Genomic DNA, 17076 nt, shown 5'->3' on the forward strand with positions numbered 1-17076 from the left:
ATGCAACCGGGTTAGATCTCCGGCATCCCATATTGTCGTCTTAACACTACCAGAAGTGATCCCTGAGGGCAGAGCCAGGAGTAATCCCTAAGCACTTCTCTTCAGGGCATGGCCAAAAAAAAAAAAAAATCACCCTTCTCCCGCCAGCCCACTCCTCAAAAAAAGTCAATTTTAAGTGAAATCCTATTGTCTTCAGGGAAGCCTTCCTTGATATTCCCTTGTCCCTTTGGATCCCAGAATGAATGTCTCATTCTTTTCAGAATGTGGAAACAATTTATGTTTGCTGACTGACTGAGCAGGATAGGTGGGGCCCCTCACCAGCCCCCCCTGTGCGCCTGCAGCTTCCTTCCGTAGAGCTGCCTGTGTGACAGGAGGCTGTGCAGGAGCAGAAGGGGCAGCATCCTTGCAGGGGGTTGTACATAGCGTCCTTGCTGGGCAAGCACCATGCTGTCAATCAAGACATGGTGCAGCTCCAAGGATTGGTTCCAGAAAACAGGCATGCAGTGATGAGTCAGCACAGCTGGGGAGTAAAGAGTGAGCTGACTTAGCACAGAACCACTGTCTCCCCCTCCCTCCCCAGTGCTGATAGGGGAATACTCCTCACCTGGTAAAGAAGAGAGAGAGTCTGCAGACATAATAAGCCAGAGACGGAAATCTTGGTGGACAGTGGCCACCTTCCTGCTTGCAGGTTCAGCTAAAAGCAGTTGTAAGTCCGGATCTGAGGCGTCTAGAAGTGAATCAAAGAACTGAGGTCAACCGCTTGGAGAAGGGTCAGCCACAAGTCCAGGCTCAGACTGGAGGCCAGAAGGTCAGGAGTTACATCCAAGCGAAAGGCCATGAGAACTGACGGTTTAAGCCCAGATGTCAGGCAGGGTAGTAGAAGCCTCGTCCAAACGGCAGACCCACCCTTGACTGCATCCAGCAGCTCCAGCAAGGGTCGGAGCAGCTCATTTGGCCAGTGCTGCATCAAGTGGCAGTTCTCCAGCACTAGCCAGTGCCCTTCCTTCATAGCCTGGTGCAGCGTGCTGACCACGACCGAGATGGGGTCCCAGGCTTCCGAGCCCAGGGCTATCACCTCCACATGCCCCTAACAACAGAGAGATGTCAGAATAGCACAGAGATCCCAGGTGACCCCAGGTACCAGGAATAATGCCACAGTGAACCTCAAAGTCCCTGAGTTATCCAGAGAGACCACGGGAACACTGGGCAGGGGGCAGGGGCAGGGAGCGGGGGACACTCACACCAGCCCCTAGGAGTCTGGTCACTCTGTGACCGAGAGGCCAAATCCGAACCTTCATATGTGTGGCAGCCAGGCTCTGGATGACAGTCAGGGGATGCAGGGTGGCCTCGGGGTGACCAGGTGGTGGCAGCAAGATCAGTATGGGCTGCGTAGCATGACTGTTTTCGAAGGGGATAGGGTCGACCTTCAGGTTTTCATCCAGAGGTCGGCCCAGGAGACTGGTGGTGAAGTCGGCCAGGGTGCCCACCAGGAACTCCGGCCGCAGCACTCGCCACAGGATCAGCTTCTGAAGGAGACTAAGCGGGATAGGCGCAGGCCCCAGCACGGTGGATGACAATGACAGGTAGGCCTGCCAGACCTCAGGGTGGTGTGCCAAGGACTCACACAGCCCAGAAAATGGGGGGAGCACCTCTAACAGGCCACATTCCTGCCAGGCTCTAAGTCCAAGCCAGGCTGGTCGGGTTATACCTAATTTGCAATAACTTATGCTGGGAGACGCTGACAGGCCAGGCCAAAGTGCCACCATCTCTGGCTCTGGCGACTTCTTTGTGGCTTGCAGCAGAGCCAAGGCACCCAAGGCACCCACCAAGGGTAGCCGGGTCAGGCCCACTACTCCCACAGTGGTGCCTAGCAATTGGCGGACCAGATGGATTCTCAGCTGCAGCAAGTGGCTGGACAGGTCCCCTCCTGGGAGAAACTCGTACTTCTTACTGCTGATCAGAGCCTGCTTGATGATCGCCAGCCATCTCTCTGTGCTCATCCGGAAAGGGGGAAGCAGGTTCTGCAGTGGATTCAGGGCCTTGATGATGGTGAGGACTTGCCAGATTGTATGCCGGTAGGGTGCCCACAGTACCATCTCCTGCAGCCTCAGCTCTTCTAGTTCCTCACAGTCAGCCCGCAGCTGAATCAGTCGGGCCTGGGCCCTCACTATGTGCCGCAGGAACTTGGAGGGTTTCTGATACTTTGTGTTATGGAGAAACATCATCTGCAGCAGCTGTTCCTGTGTACAGACACTTCCTGCTGGGACCTGGCCCTTCCCCCCACACACACCCCCAGCAAACTACCCAATCATCTACCACCCCCGTACTGGGGCCCCTCCAAAACCCAGCCCCTCCCGCAGTCTGGGGCCCTAAACACCTCGGCAGTTTCCACAGCTTTGCGGCTCTCCAGGATTCTGATCTTTATTTCCTGCCAGCGGGCCTCCATCTCAGGATACTGTGTGCACATGAGCTCGTGCAGCATCTGTTCTTCTAGGATTTCCAGGTTCGAGCCCAGATCCAACACATTCAGCCCCTTCAGCCGTTCACAGCCTAGCACTTGGGGTCACGTGGGAGACTTAACTCTTGGGCAGAACCAGGAGGTAGGGGGAGCTGGACACAACTAAAGCTCCCCTAACAGGGGTCTGAGCCTGCTCTGGCCAGGACGGAGACAAGTTCAAGTGGGTCTACCAAACTGTGCGGGAGGGGCTGGAAAGGTAGTGTGACAGGAGGGCAGTTGACCTGGGTTCAATCCCTGGCACCTCATGTGGTCCCCCAAGCCCCATCCGTGAGCACAGAGTCAAATTCAAGCCTGAGCACTGCCTGGATGTAGCCCCCCAAACCAAAACTATAACCAAAACCCCAAAAACCACCCCAAAGCTGTGCTGGAGACTTATCCAGCGGGTCTCACCTTTTCCTAAGGCACTGAGCGGGAGGGTCGTGCTCAGGTAGAGGCAAAAGCCAGGCTGCACTTGGGGCGGGCTCAGCCTCTCCCGCTCCAGCAGCCATTGCAGTTCCTGGCACTCTAGGCCCAGCTCCATGTTGATCAGTAGCACCTGCTGGCCTGCGACAGGGAGGCAAGGACACCCTACCCAGCCTGCCAGCACCGTGGCACCCCCATGCACAAAGCTGGATCAAGCTCCTCCCTCTCCCCAGCCCACCACCTTCTCCACAGAACTAGTACCCCAGATGAGGGTGGGAACTGAGGTCACATCTGGGTAGGAGGGGGCTGTGGGATGGAATGATGGTGGTGTTGGGGTCCCGGCTCTCACCATTGGCGGCTGCCTCGCAGAGGGCAGCACCCAGCTGTGGGTCAGCCCCAGAGAGCACCTTGAGGTAGGGAGTGGGCAGAGGCTGTGTCTCGGGGGCTGGCTTTGACTTAGGACTCTCTGGCTCTGTCTCCTGCTCCTCCTCTTCCTTTTTCTCCTGTACTTCCTCTCTTTTCTCTGACCTTGACCTTCTTATTATGCCCAAAAGGTTAAAATCACTGTCTTCACTATAATACTCTTCTTCTTCCTCTTCCTCCTCTTTACTTTCTTTTTCTTGACTCATGAAGCTTTTCTCTGTGGCAGAAAGAAGTAGAGGTGTTCTGCTCAGGCAAGGAACCAGGCTGTCAGGGCACAATTTTCCACCCAAGGGCTCCATCTCATGAGGGAAGTTTTACATGAAGACATCACAGAAAAGTCAAAGAGGCCTCAATCACTCCACTTCCTTATCTGAAGAATGGGGTTGGCATTAGTAAGCATCAACTGTGAAGATTAACATGAGACTCGACATAGAAAACCACTTCACTGCACCTAGTAAGCACTCAGTATAAGTTAGTTATTATCGTTAGCACTCTGAAATGGTAGGGTGGATATCTGAAATGAGTTCTATTTGTCTTTTTATAGGTTGTTTAGGAGAATCAATGCATTTTCCTTCTTCGCAGAAGTTAACTCCCTTAGTCACAACTCAAATCATCAATCACTAACCAAAGCAACTAGTCAGAGTTGGAAAGGGAGTATAGTAGGGCACTTGCCTTGTATGTGGCCAATCTGGGTTCAGTACCCAGCACCTGTATATCCCCTGGGCCTTACCAGAAGTGATTTTTGAGTGCACAGGCAGGAGTAAATACTGAGCATAGTTGGGTGTGCCCATCCTTCAAAAAAGAAAAACAACTTGATTCCCTCAGATAGTGACTTTTAAGTAAATTTTATTAATGGTAGAGTTAGCTACCTTCTTTGCCTCCTCTGGTCTAGGAGCTGGAAAAGATATCTTGGGGGATTGGGGGGAGGTGGCTGACCTCACTGGGGTTGCTCAGGGCTTACTTCTGGCTCCATGCTCAAGGATCACATCTGTTGGGTTTCAGGGAACAAATGGGTATTGTTGTAATGGTCTGTGGGCATAACAAAATATTGTGCTGGAAAGCTAAAGGATAGACCATAATACTAGTAGCCATGATATAATAGCAGCAGGATGGGTAAATTGAGATAGCAATGCTCTGAACTATAGGCCAAGTTTCCAGCAGTGTTGAGCAGATCAGGGAAATGGAAGATCATGGGCAAGTCATCCAGGAAAAATCAGATTCACTGTCACATGACTAAAACATGTAAAAGGTGACCTAGTTTATTGATGTTATAGAGGTTGGTGAAACTGGGAGACCATAAAAATTTAGCATCTTTTTGAAAGGGAGATCACATATGTCTGAGAATGTCGGGCAGTTCAAATATCGGAGAAAACTGTGTTTCTCTCTGGATTTTCCTCTGAGCTCACCAGAAGAAGAGTCCAGGGTTGTCATCCCTTCCAGAGGCAGTGGTTTCAGCCAGATGAGGGCCTGGTGACTGGGGTCAAGCAGCAGAGGCCACCGGCAACTGTGGTAGTGAGAGTGACTTCGCACGAGCAGGCCTGCCACACGAGCTGACTTGGCCTGGGGCTTCAGGTCTCTGTCCCACTGGAACTGTTCTGATTCAGAGCTCATCAAGGACAGAAGGTTGAAGGGACAGCGTGTTGACAGGAGCACCTTTGGTGGCATGCTCACATCCTGCTTTGGCTTGATTGCCTGTGCTACATCATCTGGGCCCAGGGTCTCCTGATAGCCCTGACACAGAGCCAGCCACTTGTCCAGGATCTCCTGCCGCCGCAGTGGTGGGAAGGGACCCAGGTAGATGATGGCTGCTGAACACAGGAGGGCATCTCCAAATATAGTCTGGCAGTGCTTCTTCACCTTCTGGTGGGGAAGGGAAGAGCAAAGGGTATGTAGGCCCTCGAGGAGGGGATTGGGAGGGAGGGGACAAGACAGGGATGGAGGAATGCTTGGCAAGGAGGATGGAGTGGGAGCAAGAAAGGAAGTGAGGGCTCAGGAAGGACCAGGAGAGTGAGGGCAGTGGTGCAGAAGTTAAGTTTGAGAGGAAGGGGTAGCTTTGAGAGGGCTGGTTACCTGGAGCTCTGAAGTCCAGGAGACTTTGGGAGTCAGCAGTGCAGCTTTAACAGGCCACTTGTGATATTGGCCACACTGAGCCCACTGCAGATCTTCTAAGATATGGCTGTAGGACTTCTGGGTCTCCTCTATGTTCCTTAGCAGGGTATTCGTTTTCTCGAGCAACTTCTGGGCCTGTAACTGGTAGTGGCCCAAGCGGGCCTGCTCCTGAGCCAGTGTGGCTTCCACCTGCTCCAGCAGCTGGCCCGTGGGCTGTCCACGGTGCTGTGCCAGCTTGTAGTGCACAATGGCCCAGAGCCACGCTGCCAAGTTTGCCACAGGCAGGCTCGCTTCCCGCAAAGCTTCCTCACTCATACCTGGCCCCTGCAAAGCTCGGCTTAATTCAGTCAGCTCTGAGTCTGTTATCTTATCCTTGGGGAAGTATACCAACTCCTGGGAGATAATATAAAAAGAGCAGGGAAAGAGACAAGATGCTCTGAGCCTTGTCTGGACAGTCTAGGCCTGTCACATTTCCCCCTCCTCTTCCCCACATGCTCTCCCTACCTGATAAAAGTCCTCAGAACATAACAGCTGCTTGGCACTTGGCCAGCCCGTTTCATGATGGAACAGGTTACACATTGCATCAGTCACCCGGACCACAGATTCTGGCGGAGCTCGGTAGCTCCTTATCTCCTCAAAGTCAGTCATCTGAAGCTGGTTGAGGGGTCTCAGGAATGCTGTGCTCATCTAAATGTTGATAGAGGCACTTGAAGTGAATTCCTAAAATGTTCTTCTTTCTCCAGGATGTTGTCAGGACAGAGTATCCCCTCATAGAAGTCCCCACAAGGGACCATTTCCATCCTATCATTACCTTTGCCCCCTCCCCTCGGAGATTCCATGAAAACCAACCCCTATTTGTTTCTGGGTGTCCTGTGAATGGCTGTTTCCTCTCAAGAGACAATCACAAAGACCCACCTGCTCCAGAAAAGCCTCATATTGAGCCCGCAGGGCATCTCGTTGCTTGGTCAAGTTCTCAATGAGGTTCTCTTGCTGTTGACACACTGACAGCTGCTGCGAGTGCTGAAGCTTGTTCTGATCTAGCATCTGCCTTAGTAAGACGGCATCCTGTGAACAGAGATACATGTTTGCAGGTCCAGATCCTGGGCCAGACAGGAAGGCCCCAAAAGGTAAACCCACTAGCATGGGACTTCTTGTTTTATGACAAGGTTGATGGTGTTGAACTCCAAAGAGACCACAGATAAACACACACACACACACACACACACACACACACACACACACACCCCTCTAGTACTGTCAATTACTAGTTCTAGAATATGTATGTGTGGTTTGTGAGTAATACATTGAATGATGAAACTTCAAATGGATGATTGCTTTTTCTGTAGTACCACACAGGCCAGGAAATCTAAATCTTAAACCTATGTCCTTAACCATTATGCTACACTCTTTATCCCACTTGACCCAGCATCAGTCTTTATCGCTTAAGACAATTCCCTCACTTCTGTTCCCTTCTCTAGACCTCCATAACACTATATTCTCTTTTGACTTTCTGCAACTTCTTTACTACTCAAGCTTACTCTCTTTGTCTGCCACCCTAAACATCCCTCAGCAATTGCTTCAGGCTCCACTCCTCACTACACATTTATGCCCCCTATCTCATGGCTTAGATGCCACATGCATTCAGAAAACATCCAAATATCCTTCTAGCCAGATCCTTCCCTAAGTGTCATGAAACATGTATGCACTTACTGAGGAGGACACCATCACCTCAGTACTTTATAACTTCCCTGTCCCATCAGACTCTACATGTCCAAAAATAAGTGTATTAGCCATGCCTCTTTACATCTTGAAGTTGTACTAATACCTTAATGTGTTCTTTTTCTCAGAAAACTTGGGTACAAAGTGTATCAAATTTTCTAAGGAATGAACTTAATAGTTACCCTGACTTCATCTCTTCTATCTCCCCAAACCAACTCATCTTCAAGGCCTTTCTATTTACCACCTAAATGTTCCTCATGCCTAGCTCCATGCCCAACACTGGTCACTAAGTCTTACGTGTTTTTTCCTACCTTTACCTCTACACTGACTTTTTGAACCAGTGTCTCAGACTCTTACTCCCCCTTCTTTAATCCATTCTGCATGCTGCAGCCCAGTTAGCTTTCTATAAACCAGTTATCGTTATCATCATGACACCTAACTTTTGCCACTCTTGCATCCAGTTTATAACACTTCCATGACTAGACCCCTACTCATCCCTTCCACGTCACTTCTTTTTCCCCTCTCTCACAGTAGTATCACAGTCACAGTCCTCCCGTTGGTCATCAATTTGCTCAAGCGGGCCCAGTAACGTCTCAATCGTGAGACTTGTTGTTACTGTGTTTGGCATATCGAATACATCACGGGTAGCTTGCCAGGCTTTTCCGTGCGGGCGAGATACTCTTGATAGCTTGCCGGGCTCTCTGAGAGGGGCGGAGGAATCGAACTCGGGTCGGCCATGTTGACTGCGTGCAAGGCAAACGCCCTATCACTGTGCTATCACTCCAACCCACAGTAGTGTGTTCTCCAGTTATTCCTAACTCTACCTTCCCCGGTGTGGACACATTCTCTTGTCTTTAGGCTTTGGATGCTATTCCAGCCTGTGGAATTCTTCCTTCCTATCCCTTCCTATGTCAACTCTCATTTAACATTCAGGTTTCAATTTTGATGCATGTATTATTTTTTTAAAAAAATTTAAGGTAAGTTTTTGAGTGCCTACCATGTTCTTCCATGACTCATGCTACATTACTGTGGCATGTGGCATGATGCCTTATCCACAAAATGTGAACTGTGAATTTAAATTATTTTCTATACATCACAGTAATAAAAAATTTGTGAACCAAGTGAATGTGAAAGAGAAAAAAAATATGAAGGAATACAGTGTGGCTCCTGGGATTTGCTTAAATGACTTAATGGATGATAATGCCATTTCCTGGGATGAGGAACACTGGGATATGCACATTAAAGCTAAGCCAAAAAATAACTGAGGGATCTGATATTGTGTGCTAGGAATATCTGAGATTCTAAACATCTTTTACCCAGATTTAGCGTCTTACGTTGTGTTCTGAGATTACTGGCCCAAGGGTCAAGTTTCCTAACACCCCTACGTCATATCAACAAATCCTGATATTAATCATCTTGGGAAAGGTAGAATCTGGGATAAGAAACTGGAATTTGGAATACACAGGAGAACTCTTATTCTTTAAGATTGAGATTTAGGGCCAGAGCAATAGTACAGTGCATAGAGCCACTTGCCTTGCATGTGGCCGGCCCTGGTAATCCATATGGTACCCTGAGCCTGCCAGTAGTGACTCCTGAGCACAGGAACAAGAGTAAGCCCCTCGCACAGCAGAATGTGGCCCCAAAACAAAACAAACCAAAAAAGAGGTTTAATCTAAGGTAGAGATCCCCAGAAGTATCAGACTTTCCCAGAACTACTTGATCTTCTAAGGAAACTTTACATCAAACACACACCCAAAAGCACCTGTGTCCCTTGGAAGCTGGAGTGATAGTACAGTGAGTAGGGCTCTTGCCTTGCACATGGCTGACCTGGGTTCAGTCCCTGGAACCCCATATGGTCCCCTAAACCCTGCCAGGAGTGATCCCTGAGTATAGTCAGGAATAAGCCCTAAGCACTGCTGGGTGTGACCCCAAAATCAAAAAGTAAACCAACAAAAAACTGTGTCCCGGAATACAACCCCAGCTGTGTCCCTAAGCTTTGTTTCACACTGCCCTTAGACTGATAACCCTAAGGACACCCATTTGAAAAGGTGGATACTGGGATCCATGGTGGTGGGAAATGGGCACTGGTGGAGGGATGGGTATTTGATCATTGTATAATTGAAACCCAAGCACAAAAATTTGTAAGTCTACTACTGTATCTCATGATGTCTCACTAATAAAAATTTAAAAAAAAGAAAAGGTGGGCTGGATCACTGCAGTCATTTGCCCTCCAAGCTCAGAAGAACCAGTCCGATTATCCACTTGTGGATTGATACAAATTCACTTGTCTATAGTTATCCCTAAAATTTCAGCTACACATTAAGCCTTGTGTAACAGAAAGGAGGAGAAAGGCAATTTCAGAACTACTCTTATTTTATTTTATTGTTTTTTGGGTCACACCCAGTGATGCACTCAGGATTATTCCTGGTGGTGTTCGGGGGACCATATGGGGTGCTGGGAATCGAACCCGGGTTGGCTGCATGCAAGGCAAACACCCTACACACTGTGCTATCGCTCCAGCCCTAGAACTTCTCTTATTAAGAACAAGACAAAAGAGGGAAAGCTTTTCTTTATTTTGTTCAACACCTTTAACTTATAGAATTTGGTAATTGAAGGTATGATGACCCTACTCTCACAGATTTAGCTAGATATAAGATATAGATATAAACAAATAAAATTTGTTTATTTACGAAGGAAAACTGCCCTTTACAAGAAAGCAGTAGAATTTAAGTATGAGTTGGGAGATGGGGGAGAGGAATCTATCACATACAAATTGTTCCTGGAAGTTATAAATGAAAAGTAAGGGTGACTGAGTAACGAGTGAAACAAGAGCATGACAGAAAATTCAGGACATTTATGTCTTATATACAGTCATTTAAGTCTATTTCTGTTTCTGTGCTTGAAAGTAAATCCTCCCCCCCCCCCCGGGGGGCTGGAGCAATAGCACAGTGGGTAGGGTGTTTGCCTTGCACAAGGCCGACCCAGGTTTGATTCCCAGCATCCCATATGGTCCCCTGAGCACCGCCAGGAGTGATTGCTGAGTGCAGAGCCAGGAGTCAGCCCTGAGCATCGCCAAGTGTGACCCAAAAAGAAAAAAGAAAAAGAAAAGTAAATTGCCCCAATTGCTATTCACCATTCATTCTCTATGTATACACCCACCTTGCATTTTTGGTATTTTTATGGAAGAAAGGGTAGGAAATAAAGTAGTATGGGAAAAGATGTGTGTGGGGCCAGAGAGGTGACACTGGCAGTGATAGTAAATTCCTAACGAGAGGATGCAAGTGAGAAGTAATCACAAGAACATAATTGATTCCCTTAGCCCTGATGGGCCACAGTAGAAATCTTGGGAGCAAGATTTCTATTTTCAAGTAGAAATCTTGGGAGCATCATCTCACACGGTGAACACACTGGGGATAGTCAAAATCAGACACATGGAATTCAATGTGTTTAGAAAAGTAAGTGTGACTGGTGGAGAGATGGGTGTTGGAACACTGTATGACTGAAACCTAATCATGAACAGCTTCGTAAGGGTCAATCTCACACTGATTCAATTAAAAAAATTAAAAATTTTAAAAAAAACCTTAAAAAAATAAAAAGAAAAGAAGTCCAGTCTCAACTGTGTCCAGCAGAACTTTAAGCTGAGCTCTAAAGGATGAGGTAGCATAAATTAGATTTCCTGAGAAATGGGGACTCTTAAGAGAGAACTAAAGTTCAGTTGGGTTGTTCCTCCAAAATCTCTTCTTTGGTTCCTCCTTTGCTCCTATTATGCCCACCTCATAATTTTCTTCCCCTCACCTTACGAAAGTCTTTCAACTGCTGTTCCAAGTCGCAAATCAAGTTGGTATAGGTATGGTGCTGCTTTAGTAGAATTTCCAGATTTTCTAGGGCATCCTGGATCCTGGAGACACAATATGCCAGTTGAGTGAACAGAAGGTCGAGCGAGCAGAAGGTACAGTACAGAGAATGGGGCCACTCACTGCTGGGCCTTCTTCCTCATCTGCTGGCTCATCTCTTTCTGTACTAGCATGAAGGTATCCAGGAAGTCTAGAAAGGTCTTGGGGGTGACAAGTGGCAATTCCGGGCACAGGACTCCTTGGTAGGTACCAGCCGAAAGATGGATAAGAGCCATAACTCTGGCCATTCTCATAACTGAGGCCTCAAAGTCTGGAAACTTCACAGGATCTGAAATGGGCATGACTTTAATCTGAATTTGTAGGCAGATGGAAAGGGAAGGCAAGGGACTGTCTCCTGGCACAGAGAGGAGAGCAGAGAAGGGGAAAGCTCATTAGACTCTACAAAGAGACTGACCTAAGTCCTAATCCTGCTTAGAACCTGCTTGAGAGCGGCAAGGATAGATAAAAGGGGCTCACCACTATCACCGGGTGGACTCTGAACAGCCTTCAGATAGTGTTGGGCCACACTGACCAGAGAAGCTTGGTCCCACGGCTCATAGTGGTCAATGCTGGCGATGGCCAGTTTGAGGAGTCTCAGGAAGAGGGTGCAAGGCAGGTGCTTCTGGGCCTGCTCATCTTCAATCAGGAAGAACATGTGCAGGTGGCTGCACACTTGCTGATAGAACCTATGGGCCGAGGGCTCAGATGATATCCTCCCATATCCCCTTTATCCCTATCGGCCCACCCAGAGCCAGGCTCAACTATAACCCTTGAGCCCTGATATTAACCCTTTCAATGGCCGTTGTTTTCCCTTTTAGCCAGGATGGAGCAAGAGCACAGATGGCCATGGTATTGGGCTCTTGGCCTTACCTCTGCAGTAGCATTTCTTTCCGGATGTTCTGCTTGATGTTTTCCCTGAACATATGCTCCTCAATTCTGTCCAGATCTGCCTCTGAATACTGGGCAGGGAAGCTGCCCGAATTTGCCAGGGCCAGCAGGCAATGAAGGGTGTGAAGATCCACACCCCTGGATACCAGCAGGGCCACTGGCCGGCCAAATACGCCGGCGTGCCAACTGGCATCCTGCAGACATTGGAGAGTGGCCTCCTTGGACCCTGCTGGCAGATGGAAAAGACGAGCCTGACAGATGCCAGCTGCCAGCGTGACGGCAGTACGGCGCCCTGTACCCAAAGCCCCTGCAAGCAGTAGGCCATGCTGGCCAGGCCTGGCCAGCACGCGAACGAGGCGGGCTACATGCTGGACCATGGTGTGGCACTGAGCAAGGCTGGGGTTCAGCTTTAGTTTAGCAGCTGTAGAAGCGAGCTGCTCTCTCAGCCTCTCCCACTGCCGTTCTAGGTACAATTTGACACTCTCTTGGCTGGACCCCATTATCAGTTCTCGACAGAAGACCAAGTCTGAGGGGTTTTCCTGGGGACGAAGTAACAGTACTGGCAGCAATAGGGGTGAGGTCAGATCCGTCTGGCGTGCCTTCTGCCACCAAATCTTAGATCTCTTCATCTTTAATTTGTTGGTGGAGGGTCTTTTGCCTTCCTCCTGGCTGACTTTCTGACTTAGGTTCTCTGTGTCCCCCTTCTTGACTGGCCCTATGGAGGGAGGCACAGATGGGGGCAAAGCCATGGAGACCTGCAGGCCGTAGGCACCCTCCTTCTCTTCCTCCTCCTTCTCACTACCACTGCTGCTTAAATCCTCCCACTGGGCCAACTCCCCTTCAGACTCCACTTCAGGCACTCTTTCTTTATCTTCCTCTCCCTCCTCCTCCTCTCCCTCATCAAAGCCCTTGCCCAGGTCCTGGGATATTGGTGCACAGCAGAAGACCTTCTGGGCTACTGCCAGGAGCAGCTTGGCACAGTAAGAGCGTTCCCTATGGCTGTCTAGTCGGTCACAAAAGGTTCTCTGTGCCTCGTGCAGCCAGAGACGCACCATGCTGCACGTCGTCATCATCACAGTCAGGCGGGTGCCATGGAGGCCCAACACCAACTTCAAGTGGTCCTGGTGACTAGAATAGTCCATAAACCCTCGAATGCCAGTTCGGATGGGCAGGGCCTGTATGCTGTCCAGTATCTGGCCCACAGAGTGTAGGGAGAAGCGGTAGTGTGGGTGGAGGGGTGAAGGCATAAAGCAGCCGCTCACGGCCTCCCAGGCCTCCAGCGAGGCCTGCACCATGGCTCTCGCAAGACTGCCCTCCCGCTCCACAGAGGGGAAACGCTCTAGCCAGGCATGGAGGGTGGGCCCATGCCTCCTCTGAAGCACTGACACAGTCACGCTGCTCAGGGCCAGCACTGTGAAGAGCCGAAAGAGGCGGGGGCACACTGAGCGCTCACAGAAGCCTGGCACTGTGGCCGTGGCAAGGAAGTTGACTGAAGGCGGCAGTGTCTGCAGCTCTAAGGTGTCATGGGCATACATGGTGCCGTCCATGGCCTGGCGCAAAGTCTCCAAAACTGGCTGGCAGCTCCTCTCTGGGTCTGTAGGACATGAAGAGTAAAAGTAAGGACATGCCTGAATCCAAAGGACATAGTTACCTCCTGCGTCTCAGATTCTGCTTCAGTACCAAGTTCTAAAGGCTTCTGTGCATTGGATCTTGCTTGGGTCTGAATGGTCCATATCTCTCCTATACTTTTCTTAAAAGTAATTTCTTTGCTCTTCTCTTCCATGTCCTACCTTTCTGACCTACCTACCCTTCTGACTCATTGAATGAAAATTAAAGATGGTCTGGGGGCCCAGAGTGATAGTGTAGTGGGTAGGGTGCTTCCCTTGCATGAGGCCAACCAAGATTTGGTCCCCAGCATCCCATATGGCTCCCTGAGCACCACCAGGGGCAAATCCTGGGTGAAGAGCCAGGAGTAATCCCTGAACATCACCGGATGTCACCCAAACACACCTGTGTTCAATCCCCAACACCCTATATAATCCTCTAAGCCTGCCAGGAGTGATTGTTGAGTGCAGAGCCAGGAGTAATCCCTAAGCACTGTCATATGTGGTTCAAAAACAAACAAACAAACAAACAAAATTTAGATATGATTGAAAATGAAAATCCAAATTCTTCATCTTACTAAGCTTTTATAACACAAAGATGACATAACACAGGTAACACATAGTTTTCAATAAATGGTGCTTATTATTACTACTATGTACTTACATAGTTTGGTTCAAATTTTCTACATCTCAGAGGACTATTTTGTGTCTAGCTATATAGCCCGCATAATGATTTAACCCCATGATTTCTTGGAGCCCCCATTACCTGTTCTAGACTTCAATTCTGACCATTCTTTTTTTTCTTTCTTTTTTTTTAATGTGGTAATATTGCAATTTATTAAGCCATTGATTAGGCTGATTGAATTGGGCATGAATTCCACCTTACCTTTTTTTTTAAATAAACTTATTTATTGAAACATCATGAGAGCAGTTACAAGCCTTCAGGTTTAAATCTCAGTCATACAATGATGAAACGCCCGTCCCTTCACCAGTGCCCATTTTCTACCACCAAAAACCCCAGTGCACCCCCCATCCTCACCCTCCCCCCTACCTGTGGGACAGATGATTTCTACCTTACTCTCTCTCTCTCTACTTTGATTACATTCAATATTTCTACACAAGACCCACCATTATTATTTGGGATTTTACACCAACACTCAGATCTTCCAAAAAGGCAACCTTAGACAATTTGTTTTCATTGCCGATTAAGAATAACATATGATGTCACGTGAACGCAGTAGTGGCTGCACAATTTTAGAATTCTGAAATTTTAACAATTAAATTTGGAGGGATTTCTGACAAAACCTGCTGGGTTCCAAGATTTGTTCCCGAGTCTCTGGGATTATGGCTGCTAAGCAGCTTGATCAGGAGCCAGAGAAGCTCCGTTTGTGGGCGGCGACTCGGGGTCTCATTGGGGCGGGAAGGAAAGGGCCAACTCCACCCCCATTCCTTGAGGCCCCACGTAATTCTGACCATACTTAAACCATATTCTGAACCTATCAGTATCTGAAGGGACACAAGTTTACATTTTAAACTTCAATGTCACAAACTTTCATCAGAATTTCTCTCTTTCATTTCCCCCACTTATTCTACAAATTCTTTTTTTTTTTTGGAGGGATTATACCCAGCAGTGCTCAGGGGTCATGCCCAAAGGTGCATATGTGGTGTCAGCGATTGAATATGGTCAGCCACATACAAGGCAAGCACCATACCTGCTGTATTTTCTCTCCAGCCCTAAGTGTTTACTTCTTTTAGCACTATCAGAATAAATGAAATGAATTTCTGTTGCCCTGAAGCTAAGTTTTATGGAAGGGATTGGGAAGTAAACAACCAGTTGTCCACTGGTAGACCACCTGTGTTGCACATGAGAGGCCCTGAGTTTAGTCACATTATATATATCTTGTTTAAGCGACTGGATGGCTGGTGGCACCCATTACTAAGACACAGGAGCTTGCTTTTTTTGAGGGAGGAAAGATATTTCAGAGCTGGATCTGAGTAGCCAATAGGACAAAAAGGTAGAGCTACAGAGTAGATAGTTGCATAAATAGGTCTGCTGTTGAGACGCCCAGCTAAAGACAAAGAAACAGCAGTCAAAGCACAGAGATGGTATATGAGGTCATAAGGAGGATAAGACTGTTCCAAGATACGCATAGAGAAGTCATTGAATACTACTACGAATTTCACTGTCTACAAGATGACAGTGACTCTTCTCAGTTTCTCACCAGATGCTGCCAGGTGCAGATCCTCTAATAGGAAAAGGAAGGAGCCTTTAGAATTCAGGTACCTCCTTGGGTTGGTCTGCGTTTGGCCCTGGGCCACTTGACTCAGCAGAAGGCGAAAGTGGGTGGTGGTGAAGGCGGGATGGATAGGGCTGCTTGTGAAAGGGTGATGTGGCTCCACGAGCACCTCCACAAATGCTGATTTCCCTGCTGCTGCCTCCCCAGCCAGAAGCACTGGGTATCCTTCTGACAGAAGCAGGTCCACCATATACAAGAGCCGTTCAGCCTGCAAGACAGGAATAGGGCTTACTATGGTAGTTTCAATTTTGGATGGTTATCTACCCAAAAGTCAGGGTCTTGGGGTCTTTTCTTAAAACAACATTTTGTGTATTCCTGTGTTTATTAAAATCAGTCAGAGACTGGAGTTATAGTACAGAGAGTCAAGCACTTGCCTTGCACGTGGCTGACCTGAGTTCAATCCCCATCATCCATTATGGCTCCATGAGCCCCAGGAGTAATTCCTGAGTTCAGAACCTGGAGTAACCCTTGAGCATTGCCAGGTGTGGCCCAAACCATAAACAAACAAACAAACAAACAAAAAATTCAAAGAACCAGAGATTCATTGAGGTCTAGAATATGAACTACCCCAGGGCATATCCCCCCACCCCAAAACCCTAACTACTGTCCCAGTGGCTTCACACCTCGGAAGATGGTTTGAAGTTTCCCAAAGATCCCTTGATGTGGCTGCTCAGGTATTGTCCAGTGAAGGGGACCAGTTTCCCAGTTTGAGGACATACATATAGATCAAACATCAAGATTGAGGGCGGTAGCTCAGGGTAGTTGGGGAGACAGCTAATAGCCTCCCTCAGGAACGTATCAAAGGACAACCAGAACCTGTTCAGATGGACATAGAGGCAAAAGTGAGTATTGCAACAGCTACACTCATGACACATTGGCAACATTCCACCCTTCCCCCAAAGTGATGACACCTGGGTTTTGACACCATGAATCAGTTTGTGTAAGCCCCTTGCACCCTCCACCCTCCATCCCTGGAGATACCTGGAAGGAAGATGGGCTCCAAAGCCCCAGACCAAGGCAAAAATAAAGCTGTTGACAGCCAGTAGGTGTTCTCTGTTCTTATTAGATGTATCACTGGTGCCAAGCTGGGCCTGGTTCAGAACGTTGTTCTTTGAGCCCTTGAAGATTTGGGTCAGAGTATCATAACGGCCAAAGTTCTCTGCAAAAGTCCACACAATCAGAATCGGCACCCGAGCAGAAGCAGAGACCAGCAGGGTAGGAAA

The 17076-nt window shown here is 48.4% G+C and overlaps 1 protein-coding gene across 1 annotated transcript in view; it reads right to left on the bottom strand.

Annotated features, from left to right (window-relative positions):
- Positions 1-17076, bottom strand: part of DNHD1 (dynein heavy chain domain 1) — a 76427-nt gene that overhangs the window by 2044 nt on the left and 57307 nt on the right. The window contains exons 22-39 of the mRNA XM_056116366.1: positions 16835-17045; positions 16477-16669; positions 15779-16061; positions 11935-13546; positions 11542-11750; positions 11149-11353; positions 10967-11069; positions 6368-6517; positions 5957-6139; positions 5414-5845; positions 4717-5203; positions 3270-3524; positions 2909-3061; positions 2378-2556; positions 1293-2240; positions 907-1087; positions 605-727; positions 319-520 (exon numbers count right to left, since the gene is read on the bottom strand). Coding sequence (XP_055972341.1) covers positions 319-520; positions 605-727; positions 907-1087; positions 1293-2240; positions 2378-2556; positions 2909-3061; positions 3270-3524; positions 4717-5203; positions 5414-5845; positions 5957-6139; positions 6368-6517; positions 10967-11069; positions 11149-11353; positions 11542-11750; positions 11935-13546; positions 15779-16061; positions 16477-16669; positions 16835-17045 — 6109 coding nt within the window. The remainder of the gene's footprint in view (positions 1-318; positions 521-604; positions 728-906; positions 1088-1292; positions 2241-2377; positions 2557-2908; positions 3062-3269; positions 3525-4716; positions 5204-5413; positions 5846-5956; positions 6140-6367; positions 6518-10966; positions 11070-11148; positions 11354-11541; positions 11751-11934; positions 13547-15778; positions 16062-16476; positions 16670-16834; positions 17046-17076) is intronic.

Source organism: Sorex fumeus, unplaced genomic scaffold (genome assembly GCF_029834395.1).
Source record: "Sorex fumeus unplaced genomic scaffold, SorFum_2.1 ptg000030l, whole genome shotgun sequence".
NCBI lineage: Eukaryota > Metazoa > Chordata > Mammalia > Eulipotyphla > Soricidae > Sorex > Sorex fumeus.